The 24,284-nt window shown below is 32.5% G+C and overlaps 1 protein-coding gene across 1 annotated transcript in view; it reads left to right on the top strand.

The window, feature by feature from the left end:
* Positions 1 to 23,800, top strand: part of LOC134714505 (transient receptor potential cation channel subfamily M member-like 2) — a 64,579-nt gene extending 40,779 nt beyond the window's left edge. The window contains exons 14-27 of the mRNA XM_063575801.1: positions 89 to 148; positions 1,436 to 1,571; positions 3,667 to 3,705; positions 5,086 to 5,178; positions 6,615 to 6,714; positions 7,335 to 7,566; positions 8,044 to 8,133; positions 9,133 to 9,276; positions 11,155 to 11,418; positions 12,021 to 12,222; positions 16,333 to 16,498; positions 18,578 to 18,735; positions 19,382 to 19,405; positions 23,646 to 23,800. Of these exons, the coding sequence (XP_063431871.1) occupies positions 89 to 148; positions 1,436 to 1,571; positions 3,667 to 3,705; positions 5,086 to 5,178; positions 6,615 to 6,714; positions 7,335 to 7,566; positions 8,044 to 8,133; positions 9,133 to 9,276; positions 11,155 to 11,418; positions 12,021 to 12,222; positions 16,333 to 16,498; positions 18,578 to 18,735; positions 19,382 to 19,405; positions 23,646 to 23,761 (1,824 nt within the window). The 3' untranslated portion in view covers positions 23,762 to 23,800. The remainder of the gene's footprint in view (positions 1 to 88; positions 149 to 1,435; positions 1,572 to 3,666; positions 3,706 to 5,085; positions 5,179 to 6,614; positions 6,715 to 7,334; positions 7,567 to 8,043; positions 8,134 to 9,132; positions 9,277 to 11,154; positions 11,419 to 12,020; positions 12,223 to 16,332; positions 16,499 to 18,577; positions 18,736 to 19,381; positions 19,406 to 23,645) is intronic.
* Positions 23,801 to 24,284: the final 484 nt, after the last annotated feature.

Here is a 24,284-nt window from a genome sequence, read left to right as displayed (position 1 = left end):
AAAGATGCACCATAGGCATTTAGCAAACATTAATAAATAAATTGCGAATGATTAAATTGAATTTTTAGATTGTTGTCTGTCATTTTAGACCCTTCAGTGCAAGAACTGCGACGGTATCGACTGTACAAAGATACATGCTATCCATTTTGTGAGTACTGTTTGCTTATAAACATTCGTAGCTGATTAAATGGATATATTTCATCATCTTATACTTTTTTTATGAACCAATGATTATTATTATAATTACAACTGTTATTTCCATATTTTGGTTATAATGTAGATGTAATTAAGATGACCGCACAATTACTAATGTAATCATTGTATAGTGCACACATACGCAAATATCTTTTTATTTGTTGAATAGGTGTGAATATATTGTTTTTCCAAACAAATGAAAAAACGTTATAAAGGATGAGATTGCAAAAGTCTTGCAACATGCATTTTTTGCGAAGCAATAATTTTACACAATCCAAATATCCCAAAAGTTGGCAAGAGCCAATAGAGAGACAAATAAACAATAATTTGTTAACTACCAGTTAGATGAAAATTGACCGAAGTAAGAAGATTGCAGTAACCATGTCCTGCTGAGTCTTGTTTAATTTTCAAGAAGAGAAATCTTCGCCCGCTTATGTCATTATTCACAACACTACGAAAATACTAACGTTACAAAAATAATGAACTCCGAGGAAAATTATAGTCTGGCTAAAGTTTTGCAGTCGATATCTTTGTGTTTATATATCTCAGTTAACTTGTTCGATTCGCTCGTGAATGTAACAACATATTAGATTGTAACGAATACTTATATATTGTATGTATTACTGAAGAAGAAAAATATACCAGAATTTGACAAACTAGTCAAAACATTGTTTTGGTTCACACACAGTTGTCAATATAATAAAATTTGATGCGGCTGTCATACAAGTGAGAGGTTTGCTAGCTATACAACTATTTTTAAGAACATGTCTGAACACAGTCAGGCATATGACAGTTAATATCCATTCTTTTGATTTGTTTGAGCTCTTTATTTTGCCATTTGCGTAGGTACATTCCGTTTTAAATTTAACCTAGAAGTGCAGTATTTTTGTGATTTTACTTTTTAAAATTTAAGGTGCTTCAAAAAAAATCAAAATACTCTGTACATGCGCAATGTATAGAAGGTGGAAGAAGTATGCATAAATCCAAACCGATCTTAATGACAGAAGGAATAAGAATTTAAAAAGCTTTACGGACAAGAAGGTGACCAGACACACAAAATAGGTTTCCTCATTAAGTAAATTAAAAATAATCTGTCTGTTTAGAAAAAGACCGAAGTACTCAACATAAGATAGCAAATTTGATCCTCGTATAATACATGTAATAGTAGTCTTTTGAATATTTTTTTCTGTTTGAGTCACTATGCGATTCAGTTATATTTTTTTTTGTACATACATTTCAGGGTGTGTCATCAACTCGTTGTCGAAAGGTTTGGTGCACATGCAATAATCATTTGAATCATCTTTGTGTGATACGCAGAAGTGATGTCATTGATAATGCAAGGCAGTTATGTTCTATTCTCTTGACATATTCAGAAAGTTAGTTCTTTATTTTAGACATTCTGGTTTTTATTAGCGCAACTTGAAGCATTTTTATATAACTATCAAGTCGAATCAATATATGTGTATATTTTATCTTCCACTTCATTATTAGCTCAGAAACAAGCACATGAAAGAAATACAAATATCAGAACGAATGTTGTCTTGATCAGATGCTATCAAATATATGGCGGCGTCTATAATAGCAATATCCCCCGAGGAAATAAAAACTTCTACTATGAACCTTGCAATGGTTCAAATGATAAGTTTGCTTGAGTCCTCTCAACCGCAATGTCCTTTTCAGAAACTAAATCACTGCAAAAACTCATATAACTTTACAAACGGAAATATGGAAAAAAGTATTGCAACACCAAGTTCAAAATTAGTGAATTAAAGAGCATATCAAACAAAAGTAAGACCAAAACTTGAATACTGCTGTACATTATGGGACCCACACACATCAGAAATTATATACAGACTGGAACAAGTGCAAAGAAGAGCTGCACGATATACTTGCAACAAATTTCACAACACCAGCAGTGTCTCTGATATGCTTCAACATCTGAAATGGCAAACGTTACAAGAACAAAGGCTGAAAACCAGATTACAAATGTTCCACAAAGTAATAAATAACGAAATTGCAATACCATCTCAACATATTCTCATAAAGAGCCAGTCCAAAACAAGTTCTACTCATCAATTAACATTCAGACAGCTCCAATGCAATAAAGACACTTTTAAATTCTCATTCTTCAGCCAAACATTCAACCGGAATAAATTACCACCTGAAATTTCAAACAAAACTTCTTCAGACAACCTTAAGGATGCAATTACCCATGAAGTACTCCTTAAAACCTGTTCTCACCTAAACTAAATGTACCTATTGTTTTTATCTTAATTTAAAAAAAAATTAAAAAAATGTAAAAAATTCAAAGTTCAAGAAAAATTGTAAAGCTTAAAAAAATAAAGAAATTGAAATTAATTTTAAAAAGCCACTTCATTCAGGCAAAATAATGATGGTTTTCTGTAACTAAAGAAGAACAAATAAGTCGACTTATGGCAGGAATCAGAAGACGTTAAGATGTGGTTATCCGTTTGAATGGAGGCTGCGCACAAAGTACTAATTCTTTGGCGTAAAACGATCTACCATGATGTGATATTCTAGTTAGATAAAACATTTTTTTCATAATTTTTTTTATCGTTTTCATGCCAATGTTATCATTAACTACGTTTCAATATTATTTTACAAATATTTTATCATATTCCATCCAAAAAAAGAAACTAATTTTTAAAGTTTTTAAAAAATCAATGTGTTGCAATACTTTTTCCATGTGTATAGTTTCTCGCTCAGTCATTCAAAACAGTTTGCTTGAGAATTCCAAACAATTGCTTAACCAATTATAACTCTGATGATTTATCTTTCATTTTATACTACGTCTAGTTATGTCATGAATCACTGTCTTATTTGCTATATTCAAGTTGGATTTTATTTGTCAACCTGTTTACACCTATATGTTTAATAACAGTGCGATTTTGATATAGTTTGATATGAACTCTCATTTTTTTTCGGGAAACGCATGTACCAAGTCAGAGCTATGACAGCTCTATTCCGCGTGGTCCACTTGTGTACCAAAAAATGTATAATGCTTGATATAAACCCTATTATTTGTTCACCTTTTTAAAAATAATAATTCAGGTTTAGTTTTTTTAATATTTGTTAATCTTTTTTTCATTTGAAAGACCCCATCTCGTATGATAGCACCCACGGACATAGAATTTTTAGCATCTAATTAATCAAGGAGAGTGACCTTCAACGAAGCGCTCGTGAAAACAGCATTCAATTATATCATATACAACATCCGATGAAGAACATTGTCTATTGTTGGTAATGATGCGTGTTCTTTACACCACATCTACAAATATACTTAATGCCACTTGCAAAGTCTGCATTTTGAATACTACTGTTTGAATTAAAATTCTCTATAATGTTTCTATTTGTTTCAATCGATAATGTACGTAAAACGTATTTTTTCTATGCACTACAATTGATTGTGTTATTATGTATCTTGTTTTGACGATTGTTTACTTTTTCTAGCAAATAGAGATGAAGGTAAAAACGAAGACTTGTCTAAAGGTACGGAATTCGAGGGGTGTTTATTATGATAACTGTATAAGTTATAAATTGCCTACCCCCTGGGTCAAAAAACAAATAATTAAACTTGTAAATTCTATAATTTTATGATTCTAAAGTTCTTGATATAGAAAACAATAACTATGCTTGGTAGTTATGCAAAAATCAGATGTTAGCAGTCATCTCTACAACATTTTAAGTGAATGTATATCTCAGATTGGTATCTGCATACAACAACTATTGCAAATATGGCTTTGTTTTAAAACTTCTAGTATATAGTAGTTAAATTGTGTCAGATATATGGTTACAGATGATACTGTTGTGACAAGAATTCCAAATTGACCATTTGAGGCAGAAAATGTGTTCTTTAATTGACAAATAGGCATACAGTAAGATGTGGACTGGAGACCGAGGCTGGATTGGATACTTTATATAATCTTGAATGTTGTAATGATTGACTGCTAAACATTACATTTATAATATTCTGATATGCTTTCAATATGCTATCAAAACGGTTTTTAACAGGTTCTAGGCATCTTTTATCAGAAAATATGCAAATAGGGTGAGCTGGCAATAATAAAAGTCTTGTTTTCAAATTCTTTGAAAAATTGAAACAGGAGAGGGGGTATAAAATGTATAGTAAAGAAAACTTAGAGTTTACACAGTGATTTCTTTAAGTCTATAATTCTGATAAATGAGTATTAATGTGAGAAAAACTTAATTTAGAGAGTTTTCTATTTCAATAAATGTCTGTATACCTAATGTGTTAGAATGTCGTCAAACTTTTGCCGGGATGACATTTACATGTACATGCCATCTCTGTGTATTCTAAATGTTAGTCACAGTCCGTCCAGTAACGTCACCAAATTGGTTCTAATATGAGTATTATAAAGTAAATTTCCGGTCAAAATATAAAGTCTAGATTGCGTAGTAAAAAATAATAAAGGATTAGCAGAGCTTATATTTACTATACATTTAAGGAATGACTGTATATTGTTTTTCTGTCTGAAATAACCTAAAGAGTTGTTAAGTTAAGCCTGTAGCTGGTTATTTAACAGTGTCCACCACATTTCTTTTTATGTTATTTCGAATAGACAGACAAAAATTACAGTCAATTCTTATGATTTAATTCTAAATTTCGTTTTAAACTGTAGAAAACCATGAAAAACATTGATGACGTCACGGTCACATGACCAAATTATGTATATGGGGTGATAACAAAATAACGTCAGCCGATCAGAAGAGGCGTTACAACCAAAATTAAATTATATAAAAATAACGTCAGCTTTATAATAATGTTCATATCTGTGATCACCCGGGACATATTCTGTCACGATCATAGCATATAATCATATAAACATATATAGTCGTTAATCTTTGTAGATGATTTATATCAAGATTTATTAGCATGGGCTTTATTTGCAAACAGAAAAGAATTAGCCGGAGTATTTTGGTCCAAATGCAAAAATCCATTACGTAAGTATATATTTAATTTTAAAAGTTGGTAGAAGTGTTTTATTGAAAAATTCTTGTAACATTTTTTCTTTCTTCATCATGTTTTAAATGCTTCATATTTTTTGTGTTTCCATTTCATTGTATCAATTTCTGTTCATTCTTATTTTACGACGAGACAGCTATTCACACACTGTATAACAATATTTAACACGATTACAGAAATGTTATATTGAAAGGGTATTCGGAACCAAAGACACAATCTAATTAAAAACCAATCTCTCATCGCTCCGTTTTATGATATGTTACGTGGGAGATCTAACGAAACCCGCTTTGAGGTATCAGAAAACGGGAGCGATGATAAATTGGTTTTTAATTAGATAGCCACAGGCATCATATAAAATATGCTATATCCTCAATTTATGTGCCTGTCCCAATTCAGGAGCCTGTAATTCAGTGGTTGTCGTTTGTTTATGTTTTACATACTTGTTGTTCGTTCATTTATTGTACATAAACATGGCCGTTAGTTTTCTCGTTTGAATTGTTTTACATCGTTATTTCGGAGTCTTTTATAGCTGACTAGGCGGTAAGGGCTTTACTCATTGTTAAAGGTCGTACGGTGACCTATATTTGTTAATGTCTGTGTCATTTTGTTCTCTTGTGGAGAGTTGATTTATTGGCCATAATACCATATCTTTTTTTTTTTATATGTACACAATAGCCAAAACAATCATATCAATTATATGGTCATTTTAATAAATTTTCTGTTTACAAAATTTTGAATTTTTCGAAAAACTAAGGATTTTCTTACCCCAGGAGTAGATTACCTTAGCCATATTTGGCACAACTTTTTGGAATTTTGGATCCTCAATGCTCTTCAACTTTGTATTTATTTGACTTTTTAACTATTTTGATCTGAGCGTCACTGATGAGTCTTATGTAGACGAAACGCGCGTCTGGCGTATAAAATTAAAATCCTGGTACTTTTGATATCTATATGAGTAGAAATCCGGAACACAGATTATATTGTTTCTTCAGATAATTTTGTCTTATGTTAATCTCTATAATGATGTTTTCAGATTGATATTTAAAAGCTGTTTCTGATTTATTTTTAGTTTTAAATTTAACTGTCAATTATGTTACCAATTGATAGATCTTTATAGAAGTACGGGACATATTAAAACTACATAATCACGACGATTTACAATTCCTTGCCCAATGGAAAACTATGGTTTCGAAATCAATATACATTTGTTTAAAACCATTTTACTTATATAGATTGCCCATAAAACATAAGCTATACGAAATACCATAGATTTAGTAATGGTATTACACAGTGTTTTTTTCTTTTAGACACATCAGTAAAATAATGTATTGCGGTGCCATTTAATTTACTTTCCCAAAGAAAACTTTTATATAGTCTTTATAATCTTCAAATCTAATAACGTTATTTCTAACAGTTACAGCGATTATGGCAAGTAGTGTTTTAAGGAATATGGCTAAGAAAGTTCACACAGGCAAAGATCGGAAGTTACATGAAGATTTAACACAACATTCAAGGTGATATGTTTTGCCTATAAAAATGTTATTTGATATTTTTTTACATCAATGTTATTTTATATGACATCTGTTCTATAAATACATAGATAAAGGAAGATGAGGTGTGAGTGCCAATGAGACAACTCTCCATCCAAATAACAATTTAAAAAAAGTATTACAAAACAAACAACAACTACTGTACAGCAGATTCCTGACTCAGGACAGACGCAAACATTTACAGCGGAATTAACCTTCTCCCTTTTTTCTGAAACAATAGCATAACATCACAACATAGAAATACACACGATAAAATATCAATTGGCAGGCTTAACTAAATCGTAAAACGCAAATTAATACACTATGAAAGAATAAATTGTCATTAAGAGATCATTATTAAGTATTGTTAGTCATTTATCCTGGTCAATTTATTATATATTGAATAAAAACATTATTTTTACTCGTTTTTCCTTGGCAGAAGCATTGTTCATGGGCAAGGTATTTGTAATAATTGTGTTTCAGCAGCACTTTTATTCGCAAGACAAAACACTTGTATCGTGTACTTTATCATTATATATGTCGCTGCTTCAGATAAAAAGATATTCAATTTAAAACAGATCATATCATATTTTGCTGTGTTTTAGGCTTTTTGAAAAAAGGGCATTGGAACTTCAGAATACATTGTATGACGAAGATGAAAAAGGTTGTATGTCGCTAGTAAATTCTGTAGACGATATATGGGGTATGAGCGTTGGTCCAATAAAATGTGCTTATGAAAACGGAATGGTTGACGTGATCGGTCACCCTTGTGTCCAGCGCCTCCTGAGTAAAATATGGTACAATGATTCTGCAGTTCAGTTGCCACAGTGGTATAAGGTTATTTCCTTTAATGTGATATTCAAGGACAATATTAAGAACCAATTATTAGATTCCTAATTTACTAGCAAAAAATCCATTCCAAGACTAAAATAATGTTTATTAGATTCGTAATAATATAAAACGTTTTGAAGTAAAAAGTAAAATCACAAAAATACTGAACTCAGAGGAAAATCAATTTGGAAAGTCCATAATCACATGGCAAAATCAAAAAACAATGTTAATGTAAATGTCTTATACATCTCTTTGAGTTTAAACCATTTGCATATGGTGCATTTCTAAGACAATATAGTTAATTGTCAGTTTTGAGCCTCTGTCTCCACACGATCTACCTTAATTGTATTGTTAAACCTGCAAACACGTCATACTACTGGCCTTGTTTTTAATTAGAGAAGCCAACTAATTGAAATCGTTTTATACTGTTATACAAAGAACTTTTTGTTGTTGATTAAAACAATTCAATTGCATTTATTGCAGAGTCTATTTTGCTATGGTCGAGGTCATAGACGTTTCGAAAACATGACGAAAGCTTGGTTTTCTCCAGCAATGACATTTGCTGTACATTACGTAAGTGGCGCCACATATAAAATCATGAAAAAATGTTGATAAAAAAACGAATTTCTAGATATATGGAATAAGATGAATATCATTGAACTAGTGCATTTTAAGATTATATTTTTCAAAAGAACATTAATATTGATAAGAATCATTGCTTTGAGATTGTGCTTAGTTTTCTTAATCTTTCAATAACTGAATTGAAATTGAGGATGAAAATAATAGGAAATGTGTCAAATAGAGAACAACGTGTGCAGGACACATACGAATGACACCAAAGGATCTTCAATACAGCGAGGCAAATTCAGCATCAGAAGGCGGGCTTTAACTTGACCCTAACAAAAAGTTTAGTAGTTCAGTAGAAATGATCGTCACACCAAACACCAAAACATATAAATGAACTATTAGTAAATTTTATAAAATATACAATACTAACAAAGTCTAGTGGCTCCTGACTTGCGACAGGCGCAAACATGTGGCGGGGTTAATATTTCTCATTACACTACAGCCACGCAAATATTGAAAACACATTAACATATAACTACACTTACTAGGTTAAAGGTATAAAACCACTAACTCATAGCCCGTTCACTTTCTTTGTTAAATTCTTCATTTTTAAGCATTAACGGCTACTTTGTCTTAATTTGATATAAAGTCGCAGTTATTTCATGTCAAAACTATATATACCTTATACTGCCTTGTGCTATTATTCGTTTTAGTTTTAAATTATTTTTTTTTCTTTAGGGGAGTGTAGAATCAAACTATCAACTGCAGCAATCCATTTCAAGTCACATTTAAACACCGTGTGCCATTTTGTTTTTACTTATTCAAACTTGGTTTAGTAGTTACTCTGTGTAATATTGTTAATTTTTATCTATGATTTGTTTTAATCAAACTGTATGCTTTTTTAGGTTTTTATTTCATATATTTGGCTCTTCTGTATATTATTTTATTGCATATTGCATATTCTGGTATTTCATAGAAATCGATTTTATATTTTTGTATTTTAAGTTTGTGGTGTTGGTTATGTTGGTAATTTACAGTGCATTCATTTTAATGGATGTAAAAAGTGAGAATGCTCTCGGAGGAATTGGAGCTTTAGAATTTATTCTTCATCTTTGGATATTACTGGATTTATTAGAGGAAGTACTTCTTGTAAGTATATTGAGATGTTATTCGATACTACCAAAGTCTTTTTATTGACATTCACTATAGTAATATGAAAGAAACGGACATATATAATATATATATATATATATTACGCGTGTATTATTTAGAAGATTAATACATACCCAAATAAAATTCAAGAATTCCCTAACAATGTAATTTTAACACATGTTTGTATAATTAAATTGTTAAAGATATATATAATGATACGGAATAAACATAATATTTTGCTACACAAACTTGCTTCATCAAGCGAGCATCTATGCTGGGGAAATTGGGCGTAGATAAAAAAACAAAACAAAAAAAAGTAAACAAAAAAAAGTAAACAAAAAGATAGAATGAAGTTCAAGACTATTTGTTTAATGACGAAATTAGTAATCTAGAGTTTGCATCCTCCATTGGTCAAAACAGAAATTTTCGTTACAGAAATAGACAGGATTGATAAGTAATTGTTCGTTTCCTTTCTTGTATCTTTTCTCGTCTTTTTTTTATTAAGCCCACCAGGTGCTTAAGTATGAAGCTGGTGCATCTGAAAGATGTTTCTTTTCCTTTCGCCTTGCTGTCCCATTCACTATACACTTATATAAATTGCCTAACAATTTGATTTTGACACACTATTTGGTATATGTCATGCCATATCAAAGACGAAAAAAATAACAATCAAAATAAATACAAAAGGTCTTTCCACACAGAAGCTTAAGTGGACAGAACTAATAAAAGATTTTTTTTTTAAATTGGTAATGCGTGACGTATCTTGACATCAATTACAAGATATCCACATATATTTATAAAGTGTATGAAAATTAAATTAAGAATGGTAATGAAGAATGCGTTAAAGAGACAACAGCGTCATCGATTGCCTTTTTCACAGTAGGAAAATCCTGCACATGGAGGTGGGCTTCAGCTGGCCATAAACATGAATGTGTAATAGCTCAGTGAAAATGAACATCACACTTAACTCTGACACATTATTGAATTAAAATTAAAAATTAAAATACAAGACTAACAAATCCAGAGGTTCATAACTTGGCAATGGCTCATTAATGCGGTGAAGATCTCAAACCTTCCCCTATACCACTAGCAATGTAGAAGTAACAAACGCACATCAATACGCACAGTTAACTCGCTTAAAAGAAGTCCGGGTCAGAATATGTAACAGAGGAAAATGGCAATAGTTCATTAAAATTTATAAAAGACTAAATGCAGAAACTAACATCCCAGCTCTAGCTATAAACATTCATTAAACTGATTTAATTATTTTGTCTTCATCATATGAAAATCAAACTTGAGCCCTCCCATTATGTGTTTAGTATCATGCCATCATTAAATATATGAAAAGAGATCCAACAACTGCTTAAAATAGATGTGTGTTTATTTTTGAAGCAAAGACCCTTTGATTATATCTTAAATAATTCCAAAATATGCCATCTTTAATGACCTGACAATTGTATCGTAACTATAGCCCATACAAAAGATGTGGTATGATTGACGATGAAACGAACTCTCCACAAGAGACAAAAGGACACAACAGAAATTAACAACATTTGGTCACGGTACGACTTTAAACAATGAGCAAAATATAGCGCATAGTCAGCTATAAAAGGCCGTGAAAAGACAAATGGAAACAATTAAAACGTGACAACTAATGGCTTAATTTATAAGTTTGGTTAAAGACAATAAATTCTGATAATTAGTTTGGTTGACAAGGTTAGAGACAAACATATTGTAGAAATGGTTTTCACAAACAGAATGGAGTTACTATGGTGCCTTTTAGAAAAGAGGAAAATCTTAAGCATCTGTTTTCCAAGTGTCCTAAAAATAAAAGTTAATTGGCTCTTTCAAACAATAGAATTTCCTTACTTTCAGAGACATATGAGGTCGCTTCTACTCTTCCAAATGCCAAAGTTTCGACTGATTGCATATCTAAAAGATTTTTGGAAACTTCTGGCCTGGTTATCATACATTATCATTGGAGCAGCCTTTATGGTCAGAATTGTTTCTGCAGATGAATACAAACGCACAGAAATAAGACTGTATAGCCTAGGGCTGTTCATAATGTACATGAGATTTTTGAAGAGTATGTTGGTACTCACTTACTTTGGTCCGAAGATAATAATGATCGGCAAAATGGTAAGCTTATTTTTTGGCGGGAAAATCAAAACATTTGATGTAGTGATAAGGAGTGCAAAAATAGTTTGTTTTAAATAATTTATTTAGAATGTTAAAATACTATGACATTTTACATAAAGAAAGGTAAATATCAAAATAAGAAGACATTATGTGATTGCAAATGAGACAACGCTCAAAAAGAGATAACATAACAAATACATTAGCAGTTATAAGCTTCAACAATCAGTACAAAAAGCCCATGCTGCATAGTCAAATATGAAACCAGTTGCATCTCAAATCGACTACATATTCGAAAGTGATCACATCGTTGACATCGAATTGCTGAATTGGCTGAAATATAATTAAAGCAATATTAATACAAAACATTCCCTAATTATATCTTATCGACAACTTTGTTAATGACATCGATCCGCAGAATAAAAAAAAATGTATTACAAAATACGAAAGAAATTAGCATATCGAAATAAAAGTTTGAACTATATGCATGATATTACATATAAAGAAAATTATTCAACCCCATACGATATATTATCTTCTCAAAATAACTTTTAACATCGTATTCTTACATATATGGTGAATCATGTTTTTGTTTATTTTACAAGCTAAAAGAGTTAATACAATTCAGCTGGATTCTGTTTATTTTCATCATGTGCGCTGGGGTGTTGTATCATTCAAACATGTACCCACATCACTACGACATGTGGCCAAGTCGTGGAACAGGAGTGCTCTATTGGAGACTCTGGAAAATAATATCGCTCCCATATTGGCAAATCTATGGAGAACTTTTTCTTGACGATCTGAAAGGTAACTTGTTATAAATTGCAGGTTTTGTTTTTAAATACGACCTACTGAAAACGACTATCTCCATGTGACTCAAACTCTTCTGAAGCACCTTAGATCACCCCTGATAATATTGTTGTGTTCGTGTTTTCATTCATATGTGTTTGTACACTGGTGATTGTATTTGGTCTATTTTCTTCTTTCACTGGCGTTCTCAATTTTTTTCGCTTTATGATTTTCAATTATCTTTAGCACCTGTTTCGTATATAACATTTTGTAAATTAATTACTATTGGTGATTACAAATGTACGCACCAATTCTTGAAACTAGAGGTGCAAATGATTTCTGTATTTTTAAAAAAAATATATACAAAGTACTTATTATTACTTACACAGTGTGCTACAGACCTAATACAATATATAGAGTAGTCAATAAATTATGGATGGGCTGAGAATAGCATTAGTTAAAAACGACCGCGTGGATACTGTATTTTTTTAAATTGTGTTAGTTGGCGTATTTCATTTTAATGTAGGAATAAAAGCCGTTATAATTCATTCAGAAAACACATTAAAGTTAACAGGTTGTTATATCTGTTGACATCTTTTTTCATATACCAAATGGATCGTTATATTGGAGACTTTTAAAATGACTTTGATAGGCCACTAGTCTATATATCACTTTATTATTATTTATTATTACAATTTTTCTATAGCGTTAAATCTAACACAATATTACTCAAAGCGCTTTACATCACATGTTAAACGAAATATACAAACAGACAGTGATAAAAATATAAAACATGAACAAACAAAATAAATCTTTAAGTGTTAAAACTTTTCTAGATAAAAGGATTAATAATGTGGATTTTTTTTACAAAAACGTGGAATATATATATCAATGAATCAAAATAATAAAAAAAAAACGAGTTAAAAAAATTATACTGAATAAAGTTGGTAAAATAAATAGCCAAAAAGTCTAAAATAAGATTGCTATTAAAAACTATCAAATATAAGTTAAAAATTTGAAAACGTATTCAAAAGATGAAAAAGGAATATTACCATGTAAAAATATAATTACTGAAATGAAAAATATGTGTGCTACTAAAAACATACAATGTACATATTATAAATGAAACATATCTCCAGTTAAGAGAAAGGTTCGATAAATCAAAAGCAGGCTAACGTCTATGGCACAATGTATCACAGAAACGAATTTAAGGGATCAAAAATGCTTGTCGACAAAAGTGAGTTTTTAAGTTCTTTTTGAATACAGGCACAGACTTTGCATTTTGAAGTTTTTTGGTAATGCATTCCAATGGATGGCCCCTGCTTGATCAAATCTTCTATTGCCGTAGGTTTTGGTTCGCACAATAGGAGTTACGAGTGTTAAAGTCATAAGAAACGAGTGACCGGTGAAAAATTATGTTCTTCCAAATCTTGAACCAATGCATACAAACATCATAAACTTAGTCTTCTGTGCACGAATTTATAATTTTTTCGTGTAAATTTCGTATAATCGTCAATTTTTTTTGTCAATCAGTCAGTGTTGTTTAAAAAATATGGCAGGTAATAACAGTTCGTGTTTTGAAGCCGAAGTTTAACGATGGTCACCTGTTTGTCAACAATCGACAAAAAATAAACAAAAAAGCATGGAAAGAGAGCACGTGTTTAATTGTAAATTCAGATAATAGTTTATTTTAAGGACATCCATGCGTATTGTGATCACCGGATTTTTACGAGATGGGTCACACTGAGGTCACTTTGCATACGGAAAATATGTCGGGGGAATTGGTTGCTGGAAGCAAGCAATTGAAATAAAGTAAACTTCTTCTAACTATGAATAAATTAAAGAATTTTCTTCAGAAAAAAGTATATGTACATAAGTTTTATAATGAAAACTATCCATTGAGTTATAAAAAGCATATGCATTAATTTTTTTTTATTTGAGGTTTCTTATGACTTTAAGTTGTTTTCAGACCTTAATGATCTTGATGGCCTGTATAAATTTACTAAGATATAATGGCGCTTCATGTTTCACGGACTTAAATACATATCACAATATTTCGTATTGCACCCTGTATGGCACAGACAGCCAGTGAAGAGACTCAAGTGTCGAAGTAATGTGTTCGTATTTCTTTTTTCTTGTAACCACTTGCGCGGCAGTGTTCTGAACTCTTTGTATTCTCTGAATCATGTAAGCTGGTAGTCCATAGAGTAAAACGTTGCCATAATCCAATCTAGAAATGATTAACGAATTGACCAGAGTTTAACATGCATCCTCGTTGATATACGGACGTATGCGGCCTATATTTCGTATTTGATAAAAACATGATCTCGAAACTGAACTGACTTGTTGGTGCATTGACAGAGTGTTATCAAAATGAACGCCCAGATTTTTAATACACTCAGAACTTGTAATGATGATAGCATCAGTTCCGTTTTGTCCTCGTTCAGTTTAAGCATGTTTACACACATCCAGGAACTTATATCGGCCAAACAGTCCTCAATTCGATTCGATGTGTTTTTCCAGTTATCAAGAGGTTCGAAAACTAAATAGATCTGCGTATCATCGGCGAAGCATTGATAAAACATGTTGTGACGTCTACAGATTTCGCCGATCGGCTTCGAAAATATAGCATATAGCTTCGGGCCAAGCACGGAGCCCTGCGGCACACCGCAATTAAGACGAAATTCGTTGGAGTGGGCCGAGCCTACTGCTATACGCTGTGTCCTATCTCGGAGGTAAGAGAGTAACCATTTCAGAGCAGAACCTGAGATTCCAAAAGCATATTCTAATCTAGCTTCGATAATGTTATGGTCAATCACATCAAACGCCGCAGAAAGGTCGAGCATCAAAAAAACGGCACAACAGTTTCTGTCTAGCGCACTTGCAATGTCTTGGTGAACTCGAAGTAACGTTGTTTCGGTTGAGTGTCCCGCACGATAGGCAGATTGAGCAGTGTCATGAAGAGTGTTTGACAATAGATGCTCTTCTAGACGACTTTCAATAACTTTTTCGAGAACTTTAGAATCGAAAGGAAGGTTCAAAACCGGGCGATAGTTGTTCAGTGTGTCTTTATCTAAACCGGGTTTCTTCAACAGAGGTCGCACAATAGCCTCTTTATACGATACTTGTACAGTAGAAGTTGATAATGACTTGTTTATGATCATCGTAATATTGCTGGCAAAGCTGTTCGCAAGTTTTCAAAAGCGTAGTCGGGATTGGGTCGAGTTCACAAGATTTACTTGACGCTTTTAGAATTATTTTCGACACTTCATCAATTGACGCAGGGTGGAAGTCGGTGAGAGTGTTGCCTTCAAAACGTATATCTGCTCGTAGAGGGTCAATATCGTCGATAGAATTATTACCCGAAAGTAAACTTGTCCTGATGTTTTCGATTTTCTCAAGAAAAAAATGTCCGAAACGATTTGACAGTTCAAACTCGCTTTGATGTGATGGAAGGATGACGTCATTACTATTTCCAAAAAGTACGTTGGTTAATTTGAAAAGTTTGTTGTGATCATTTCCAATATCCGAAATTTTGTTTGAATAGTAATCAGTTTTACTCTGTATTAGTATTTTATTTGATGTAACACATAATTCTTTGTATATCAACTTGTGAACCTCGAGCTTTGTTTTCCGCATAGTTCTCTCAGCTTTCCGACGCTCGACCTTTGCTTTGCGGATTTTGTCGCCATACCATTCCGTGTTCGGTCGCATCGTTATGATTTTTGTTTGAATCGGTGCATGTTTGTCTGAAACTGCCTTGAGATCGGAATTATGCGATTTAACCAAATTTTCAATGTCAGGATCATTGTTGTGAATGAAACAATTCGTGTCGATGTCGGCACTTGTTAGGCCGTTGGTAAGATTAAAGTGCTGCTGGCCTAATACGATTTATTTGGTGTCATTAAATTCCATCCGGAGTGAGAGAGAGAAAATTATTTGCATTAAAGATGATTGGAGTTATTACGAACATTTATCCTTTATATAGATCTGCATACAACACCAATTTAATAAAAAAGCAAAACAATAAAATATTTAATGCAACGCACAACTGTTCAGTATCTTTTCGAATTACACATATTGTATTGCACTGAAAATGTTAAACTGACCATTTATTGATTTCTTCAGGTGAAAATAACAGCAACGGGTCTTGCACCTTTATCCAATCAGAATGGGAGAGTGATCCAAGTATAGAGAGATGTGTTGAGTACGACTGGGCAATTATGATTATTGCAGCCATATACATGCTTATATCAAACCTTTTGTTGGTCAATTTAGTAATTGCCTTATTCAGGTATAATTATAAATCCTTACCAAGTCTTGTTTCAAGTATCAACATGTTGTTTTAAACATTTCTAAACAATACTATATTGCACTAACTTTTTCTAAAATCATACTGTGAAAAACGTCTTTTGTTCAAACAAATTGAACTGTTACAGTAGCATGAAGACAACATATAGTTTTCCAGCTTTACATAACAAATTTATTTTTTCTGAAGAATTACTGTGAAAAACGTCTCTTGTTCAAACAAATTGAACTGTAGCAGGAAGACAACATATAGTTTTACAGCTTTACATAACAAATTTATTTTTTCTGAAGAATTACTGTGAAAAACGTCTCTTGTTCAAACAAATTGAACTGTAGCAGGAAGACAACATATAGGTTTACAGCTTTACATAACAAATTTATTTTTTTCTTAAAAATGTTCGTTTTTATGCAATCTGTTAAGGTGCGGTCATTTCAGTCGTTTATTATTTGGTTATTTGTTTTAGATATTGCGTATGACAATGTGAAACCATTTATGTGAAATTTTACATATTGATTTGAGCTTATTGAGCATATTGATGTTTAACGTAATTACCCTGGTGCTTCATAAACTCACGGAAATACTTACTATCCTCCTTTTCCATACTTTTTTCATTAAACTAAAAAACATAATCAACTGTATATATTAACAACATGCCATACCTGTGAACGTGCAATGTCGATAATATGGTACAATACAACAAATATTGAATTGTTTTAAATGGCATTACTTGTACACGAAGTAAATGGAGGCGGTGTCAAATAATTACCATGGAAATGAACGAACCTATGCAAAAACTAACTACCAACAAAATGTCGTTACTAGTTTGCCATGTGCGGTTGATCTTAAACTGACCTCTACGGAATATTTCAAAAGTCTATAAATATAGTCGCCAGTAAACATGACTAAAGCGGCAGGGTCAAATTATCTCACAGCCAATAAGATACACCTTTATTGTTACAACTACTACAAAATTCAATTAGTATATTTGTGTCACTGCAATTATTATTATAAACACTGCACGTGGCGATATGTGTTAACAGAGGGACGAAAGATACCAAAGGGACAGTCAAACTCGTAAATCTTAAACAAACTGACAACGCCATGGCTAAAAATGAAAAAGACAAACAGAAAAACAATAATACACATGACACAACATAGAAAACTAATGAATAAACAACACGAACCCCACCAAAAACAAGGAGTGATCTCAGGTGCTCCAGAAGGGTAAGCAGATCCTGCTCCACATGCGGCACCCGTCGTGTTGCTTATGTGATTACAAATCCGGTAAATAGTCTAATTCGTTAGGTCAAATTCATGAAAGGGAAGGTGATTGTAGTTACGACGTAAGGAACATATCCGATATCATTTGTGAAACGGTTATTCCATAACGGTCAACCAACTCGTGATGGCGTCCGTAAAATTTACGAAGGGATGATTTCAACTTCACCATTTGGAACTCTTGGTTTAATAGCTTCCTTGTGAGCAGTGACCCTCTATCAGAAAAATCATGATAGGAAATGCAAGCACGGGAATATCGTATCAATTGGGAGATATATTCCCCGTATGCAGGTGCTGCTGGAATGTTGCTACTTAGAAATGGAAAGTTCACAATTGGAAAGCTGAAATCATCTCTTTTGTCGTAAAGTTTTGTTTTCAACCGACCCTCATTGTCAGTTTCTAGATGTAAGTCAAGATATGAAGCCAACTTAACTGTATCTGTAGTATCCTTTATCTCCAATTCGATGGGATAGATGCGTTCCACATAGTCACCAAATTTTGAATTGTTTAGTGAAAGAACGTCATCTATATAGCGGAAAGTAGAGTTAAAGGATATTGCTAACTTATTATCTTTAAGGCGTCTGTGCAATGCTAGGTGGTGTTGTCGTACAAATAAACAGTACAGGTTAAAGTCCAGCTCGGGGAAGAATTCAGTAATCATGGTCTACTCTTATATTGTCAGATTGATTTTCTGGGCACTTATGTGATATAGATAAGAAGAAAAATTCACATGCACAGAACTATATAATAATGAAAATTTACATGTAATTATGTGTTTTGTTTCAGTTATAGATTTGAAGAGGTACAAAATAATTCTGACAGACTTTGGAAGTTCTGGAGATATTCTATCATAAGCGATTACAGTAAAAGATTTCCAATACCTTTGAACGTACCTCTTCATATATTTGATGTGATAAGAACATTGTATCGCCAAAAAAGTGCATGTAAGCAAAATTTTTATTTTCATAAATCTAACAGCTGTATCATATTAATCTATTTTCTTCAGAGAATTTACAAAATAACATGTATTGGCCGATTATATATTTCAGCTCGAAAAATGAAACATTGCTTCCAGGCATAGGACATGAGTTTGTTATGATTATAATATCTAGAAAGTTATTGAACCAATACATGCCTTATACTTAATGGTGTCCTGTATGTCCGTTTCGAACATTAAAATGTGCAGTACGATTGCCTAATTTCAAAAGATTGGGTGATGATAGGGTCATTGAATGTGGACAATTCAGAAAACATTAATTCAATTCCAGTTCATTTCTGAATATCTGGATTAATAAAAACTTTAAATGAACGATAAAGTGATTTTTTTAAGCTTTATAATAGGATACGTTCCTTGGCATTCTAAACCTGAAATACACACATTGTAGATATGCATGTACGTGAAATGCATGGAGTTGTATATACACGATATACATGTTAAACATGTTATATACAGATATTCTATAACTTATGATAAGAAAGATACACGCTTAAAATCCGTGCGTACATAAAATCCCCATATATCGATTGTAATGTTAAATAAAATATTAAGATTAATATTATTGAAATTGAAGTCTTTCTTTTTATTCCTAGCTTGTAAAGATGCATATTACAAAGGTAAGTCCTCTAATGAATTGTAGTACTTAGTAGCTGTAAGAGCTCAAATATATGCATGAATCGTAAAGAAATAATATCAGTTATATCGTAATGAATGGGATTACGTCATTTGGGGTATATAAACTCATCATAGATACCAGGAATAAAATTTGTATATACGCCAGACGCGCGTTTCGTCTAAAAAAGATTCATCAGTGACGCTCGAATCCAAAAAATATAAAAAGGCCAAATACAATTGAAAGCAGTGAGGACCAAAATTCCTAAATGTTTTGCCAAATACAGCTTAGGTTATCTGTGCTTGAGGTAGATATTAACATTCATGTAAGACATTTCTTGTGAATCTCGGTTGGAAATATTTTGATATGAGCGTCACTGATGATTCTTATGTAGACGAAACGCGCGTCTGGCATACTAAATTATATTCCTAATACCTTTGATAACTATTAACACCACCTGGTCAATGCCACTGCAGGTAGACGTTTCTTCCCGAGGATAGCATCAGCCCAGTAGTCGTTGACATGAATATCAATAATGTGGTCATGTTTATGAATTTCCTGTTTAAAATAATTAGAATTTTTCGAAAAACTAAGAATTTTCTTATCCCATGCATAGATTACCTTAGTCGTATTTAGCTCAACTTTTTGGAATTTTTGATCCTCAATGCTGTTCAACTTTGTACTTGTTTGACTTATAAATCTTTTGACATGAGCGTGACTGATGAGTCTTCTGTAGTTGAAACGCGCGTCTGGCGTACTAGATTAGAATCCTGGTACCTTTGATAACTATTGCAACTTATTAAACTCTTCATTATTAGTTACAGATGTTCAAATATTTGACATTTAAGACCTGTGTATATTAAGAAATTATATCAAAAATCTCAAATTTAAAAAAAAACAGAAAAAAATGCAATATTAAAATGCAAAAAGTCTATTCATTATATAGACAAAATCCTAATACGAAGCACAATTAATTTTGAATTTAGCTGATTAAAATTAACATCTATAAAGAAATATACATTATTGTTAAATTAACACTGTAAATGTTGATTGGATATATACGTCAATGCATATCTAACCATTAATGTCTGGAGACAATATTCGCGGAAACGGTCTCATTGCATATTTGTTCATATGGTAAATTTAACTGGTTGTTAAAATACATTAAATAGCAGAACAATCTTGATTGGTTTGCCTATAAATATCATAATTACGACATTGTCATTACACTTTTTTTTAACATTATACTACTCTGAACTTATTTTGTTGCCTGCCTACGTTCACGGCATTTGGTTTCCGTTGAAAAGTTATTTCATGAGCAATCACATCACATCATAGACGTCAGGCGCACGTTTCGTCTACAACAAATATTGCCACGCCATCAGATACTATCAAATCAAAATAGGTTAAATGACTAACCAAATTACGAAGTTTGAGAGCATTGAAGACCTATAATTCCGAAAGTTTGGTCATATAAAGCACTTTTTGGAATTTTGGGTTCTCAATGCTCCTCAACTTGGTACTCGTTATGCTTTTTAACTATTTCGATATGAGCGTCGCTGGTGAGTACTATGTAGACGAAACGTGCATCTGGCGTATTAAATTATAATCCTGGTACCTTTGATATCAATTTACTAGTAAGTCTTGCATGAATTAAACAAAAACATTCCCAGCCGCATTCGTCAAACACGAAATCAAGGAACGAAACTTTTGTTTCCCTGGTTCACTGTTAATGCATTTGTTTTTACTCAAAGTAATATACTTGTAAGCTGATTTTTTTAATATATATTTCAATTTTAATTTCAATGTTATTTCATTAGCTCACCTGGACCCAAATGGCCAAGTGAGGCTGTCATATCACTTGGCGTCCGTTGATTGCCGACGTCCATCGTCGTCCGTTTAATTTTACAAATATCTTCCCTAACACTGCTTGGCCAAATGACACCAAACTTGGCCTGCATCATCCTTATAGTAACTAATTAAAAATTGTTTCCGATTACCTCGCGCATCAATCAAGATGGCCGCTAAGTCTAAAAAAAGAAGGGTAAAATTAAGTTTGGCTTACAGCTCTGACACTAAAGAATTTTGACCTATCTGACATGGGATTAAAAAAGTTCACAAGGGCAGGATTTATCTGTGATAAAAAAATTTAGACGCATAAGACAACCGGTTATTGGGTTGCTTAAATTGATCATTTGAAGCACATTTAGACTTTTTTAATATTATAATAAACAGATATAAACTGTTAAAAGCAGCAAATTTGTTCAATAAATTGAGAATGGAAATCGGGAATGTGTCAAAGAGACAACAACCCGACCGTAGAAAAAAACAACAGCAGAAGATCATCAACAGGTCTTCAATGTAGCGAGAAATTCCCGCAACCGGAGGCGTCCTTCAGCTGGCCCTAAACAAATATATACTAGTTCAGTGATAATGAACCCCATACTAATTTCCAAATTGTACACAAGAAACTAAAATTAAAATAAAACAAGACCAACAAAGACCAGAGGATCCTGACTTGGGACAGGCGCAAAAATGCGACAGGGTTAAACATGTTTGTGAGATCTTAACCCTCCCACTATACATCTAGCCAATGCAGAAAAGTAAACGCATAACAATACGTACATTAAAATTCAGTTCAAGAGAAGTCCGAGTCTGATGTCAGAAGAAGTAACCAAAGAAAATAAACCAAATGACAATAATACATAAATAACAACAGACTACTAGCAGTTAACTGACATGCCAGCTCCAGACTTAAGTAATATCTTAAAGTAAGATCTACAAATAAGTCAACATGACAAATATGACCCCATAAAGAAAAATTTTCCGATAAAGTTTTTAATTTTTGTAACCTTTTACAATTATCTTCTCTGAAACCACTCAGACAAATTAAACGAAACTGAGGCAGAGCCACTACCATCCTTAAGTTAGCTTATTTAAAAAATGTGTCACATATCCGTGCCTTCCTACCAACATGATTGACATGGCTAAAAATAGAACATAGGTGTAAAATGCAAGTTTTGACTATTATATTTTGAACCTTTATAAATAGAGCAAATCTGAAAGAAGAAAATAGGTTCATAATGATGACCTCAAATAGCATGTCGAAATGTATATTTCGATTGTTTATTTGTGTATTCCTCTGACCTGAATTTTCTTGTATTTATCTGTTCTGATGGGTCTTGTATTTATCTGTACTGTATATAAAAAAGAAGATGTGGTATGATTGCCAATGAGACAACTATCCACAAAAGACCAAAATGAAACAAACATTAATAATTATAGGTCACCGTACGGCCTTCAACAATGAGCAAAGCCCATACCGCATATAGTCAGCTATAAAAGGCCCCGATAAGACAATGTAAAACAATTCAAGCGAGAAAACTAACGGCTTTATTTTTGTAAACAAATGAACGAAAAACAAGTATGTAACACATTAACAAAGGACAACCACTGAATTACAAGCTCCTGACTTGGGACAGGCACATACATAAATAATGTGGCGGGGTTAAACATGCTAGCGGGATCCCAACCCTCCCCTAACCTGGGACAGTGGTATAACAGTACAACATAAGAACGAACTATAAAAATCAGTTGGAAAAGGCTTAACTCATCAGATCATGTAGTCCTGTCATGTAATGTTGTCCTTCAGTTCTAGCGTTATATTTAACATTGCAACAAAAGTGCAATAATTGGCTAGCAACAAAACCTGGTTCAACCCACCATTTTTTTCTCAAAATGTACTATACTAAGTCAGAAACATAGCAGTTGTTATCTTTTAGCTGGTTTATGTGTGTGTAACATTGTCGTTTGGGTTTTTTTTGTTGCACTTTAGTGTTTCTGTTGTTTCATTGTTTTTCTCTTATAGTTGTTGTGTTCCCTTGGTTTTAATTTGTAACCCGGACTTGTATTCTCTCAATCGATTAATGACTTTCGAGCAGCGGTATACAATGTATATATAAAAAGAAGATGTGGTATGATTGCCAATGAGACAACTGTCCACAAAAGACCAAAATGACAGACTATAGGTCACCGTACGGCCTTCAACAATGAGCAAAGCCCATACCGCAGTAATACAAGATCAGCAAAAAAGAGATTTTTGTCATGAAGCCTATTTTCGTGGTCAATGTCGTCTGATATGCTCATAGACCAAGATGAGCGACACATGCTCTATAGAGCCTCTAATTCTTTTTATTTATAGAAGTACAAGTAGTGAAATAGTAAAATGATTTTATATATTACAGATGATCACAAAAAATGCATAAATGGAACGTGCCTTCCTTTTGATCTTCTAATAGACGTTCAACCTAAACATGCCGCAAGATGCCTGTTTGAAGAGAGGAATGAGAAAATCCAATAGAACAGAATCAATTATTTTTGTCTGATAAAACGTTAGCATGAACTAATAGTTCTCCTTTTCTGGATAATATTATAAGAGCTATTCTTAAAAAAAGGATATTGATGAGGACTTTCAATGAAATAAATATGTGTGTGTGTATATATTTATCTATTTTATGTGCTAAACGAAAGACAGTTGGGATCACTTATAACCTCGACGTAGACGTAGTCATGGCCATCGTCATTATACATCACCCTCTCTGCATGATGTCTCTATTAATGACTTGCTGCCATGCACACAAAAACCGTTAGGTATTCATCACATTCGCACGAAACTTTATTCATTACCCCTTTCAAAACTTCATTCTCTGTTCAATTTATGTTTGGAATCCACTGTAACAAACCCTCATTCAAATCAATACAAACTACAAGCTATAATTTCGGATATTGCTAGTCACAGACTTTTCAAGCCAGTTCGCATTGGAAAAGATGAAAAAGAGAAAAGATCTTTTCTAAATCTTTCCTTTGCCAACAAAGGTCTCGAT

Source organism: Mytilus trossulus, chromosome 4 (genome assembly GCF_036588685.1).
Source record: "Mytilus trossulus isolate FHL-02 chromosome 4, PNRI_Mtr1.1.1.hap1, whole genome shotgun sequence".
In the NCBI taxonomy this organism is placed as follows: Eukaryota; Metazoa; Mollusca; class Bivalvia; order Mytilida; family Mytilidae; genus Mytilus; species Mytilus trossulus.
This window is presented reverse-complemented; position numbering and strand designations above follow the sequence as displayed.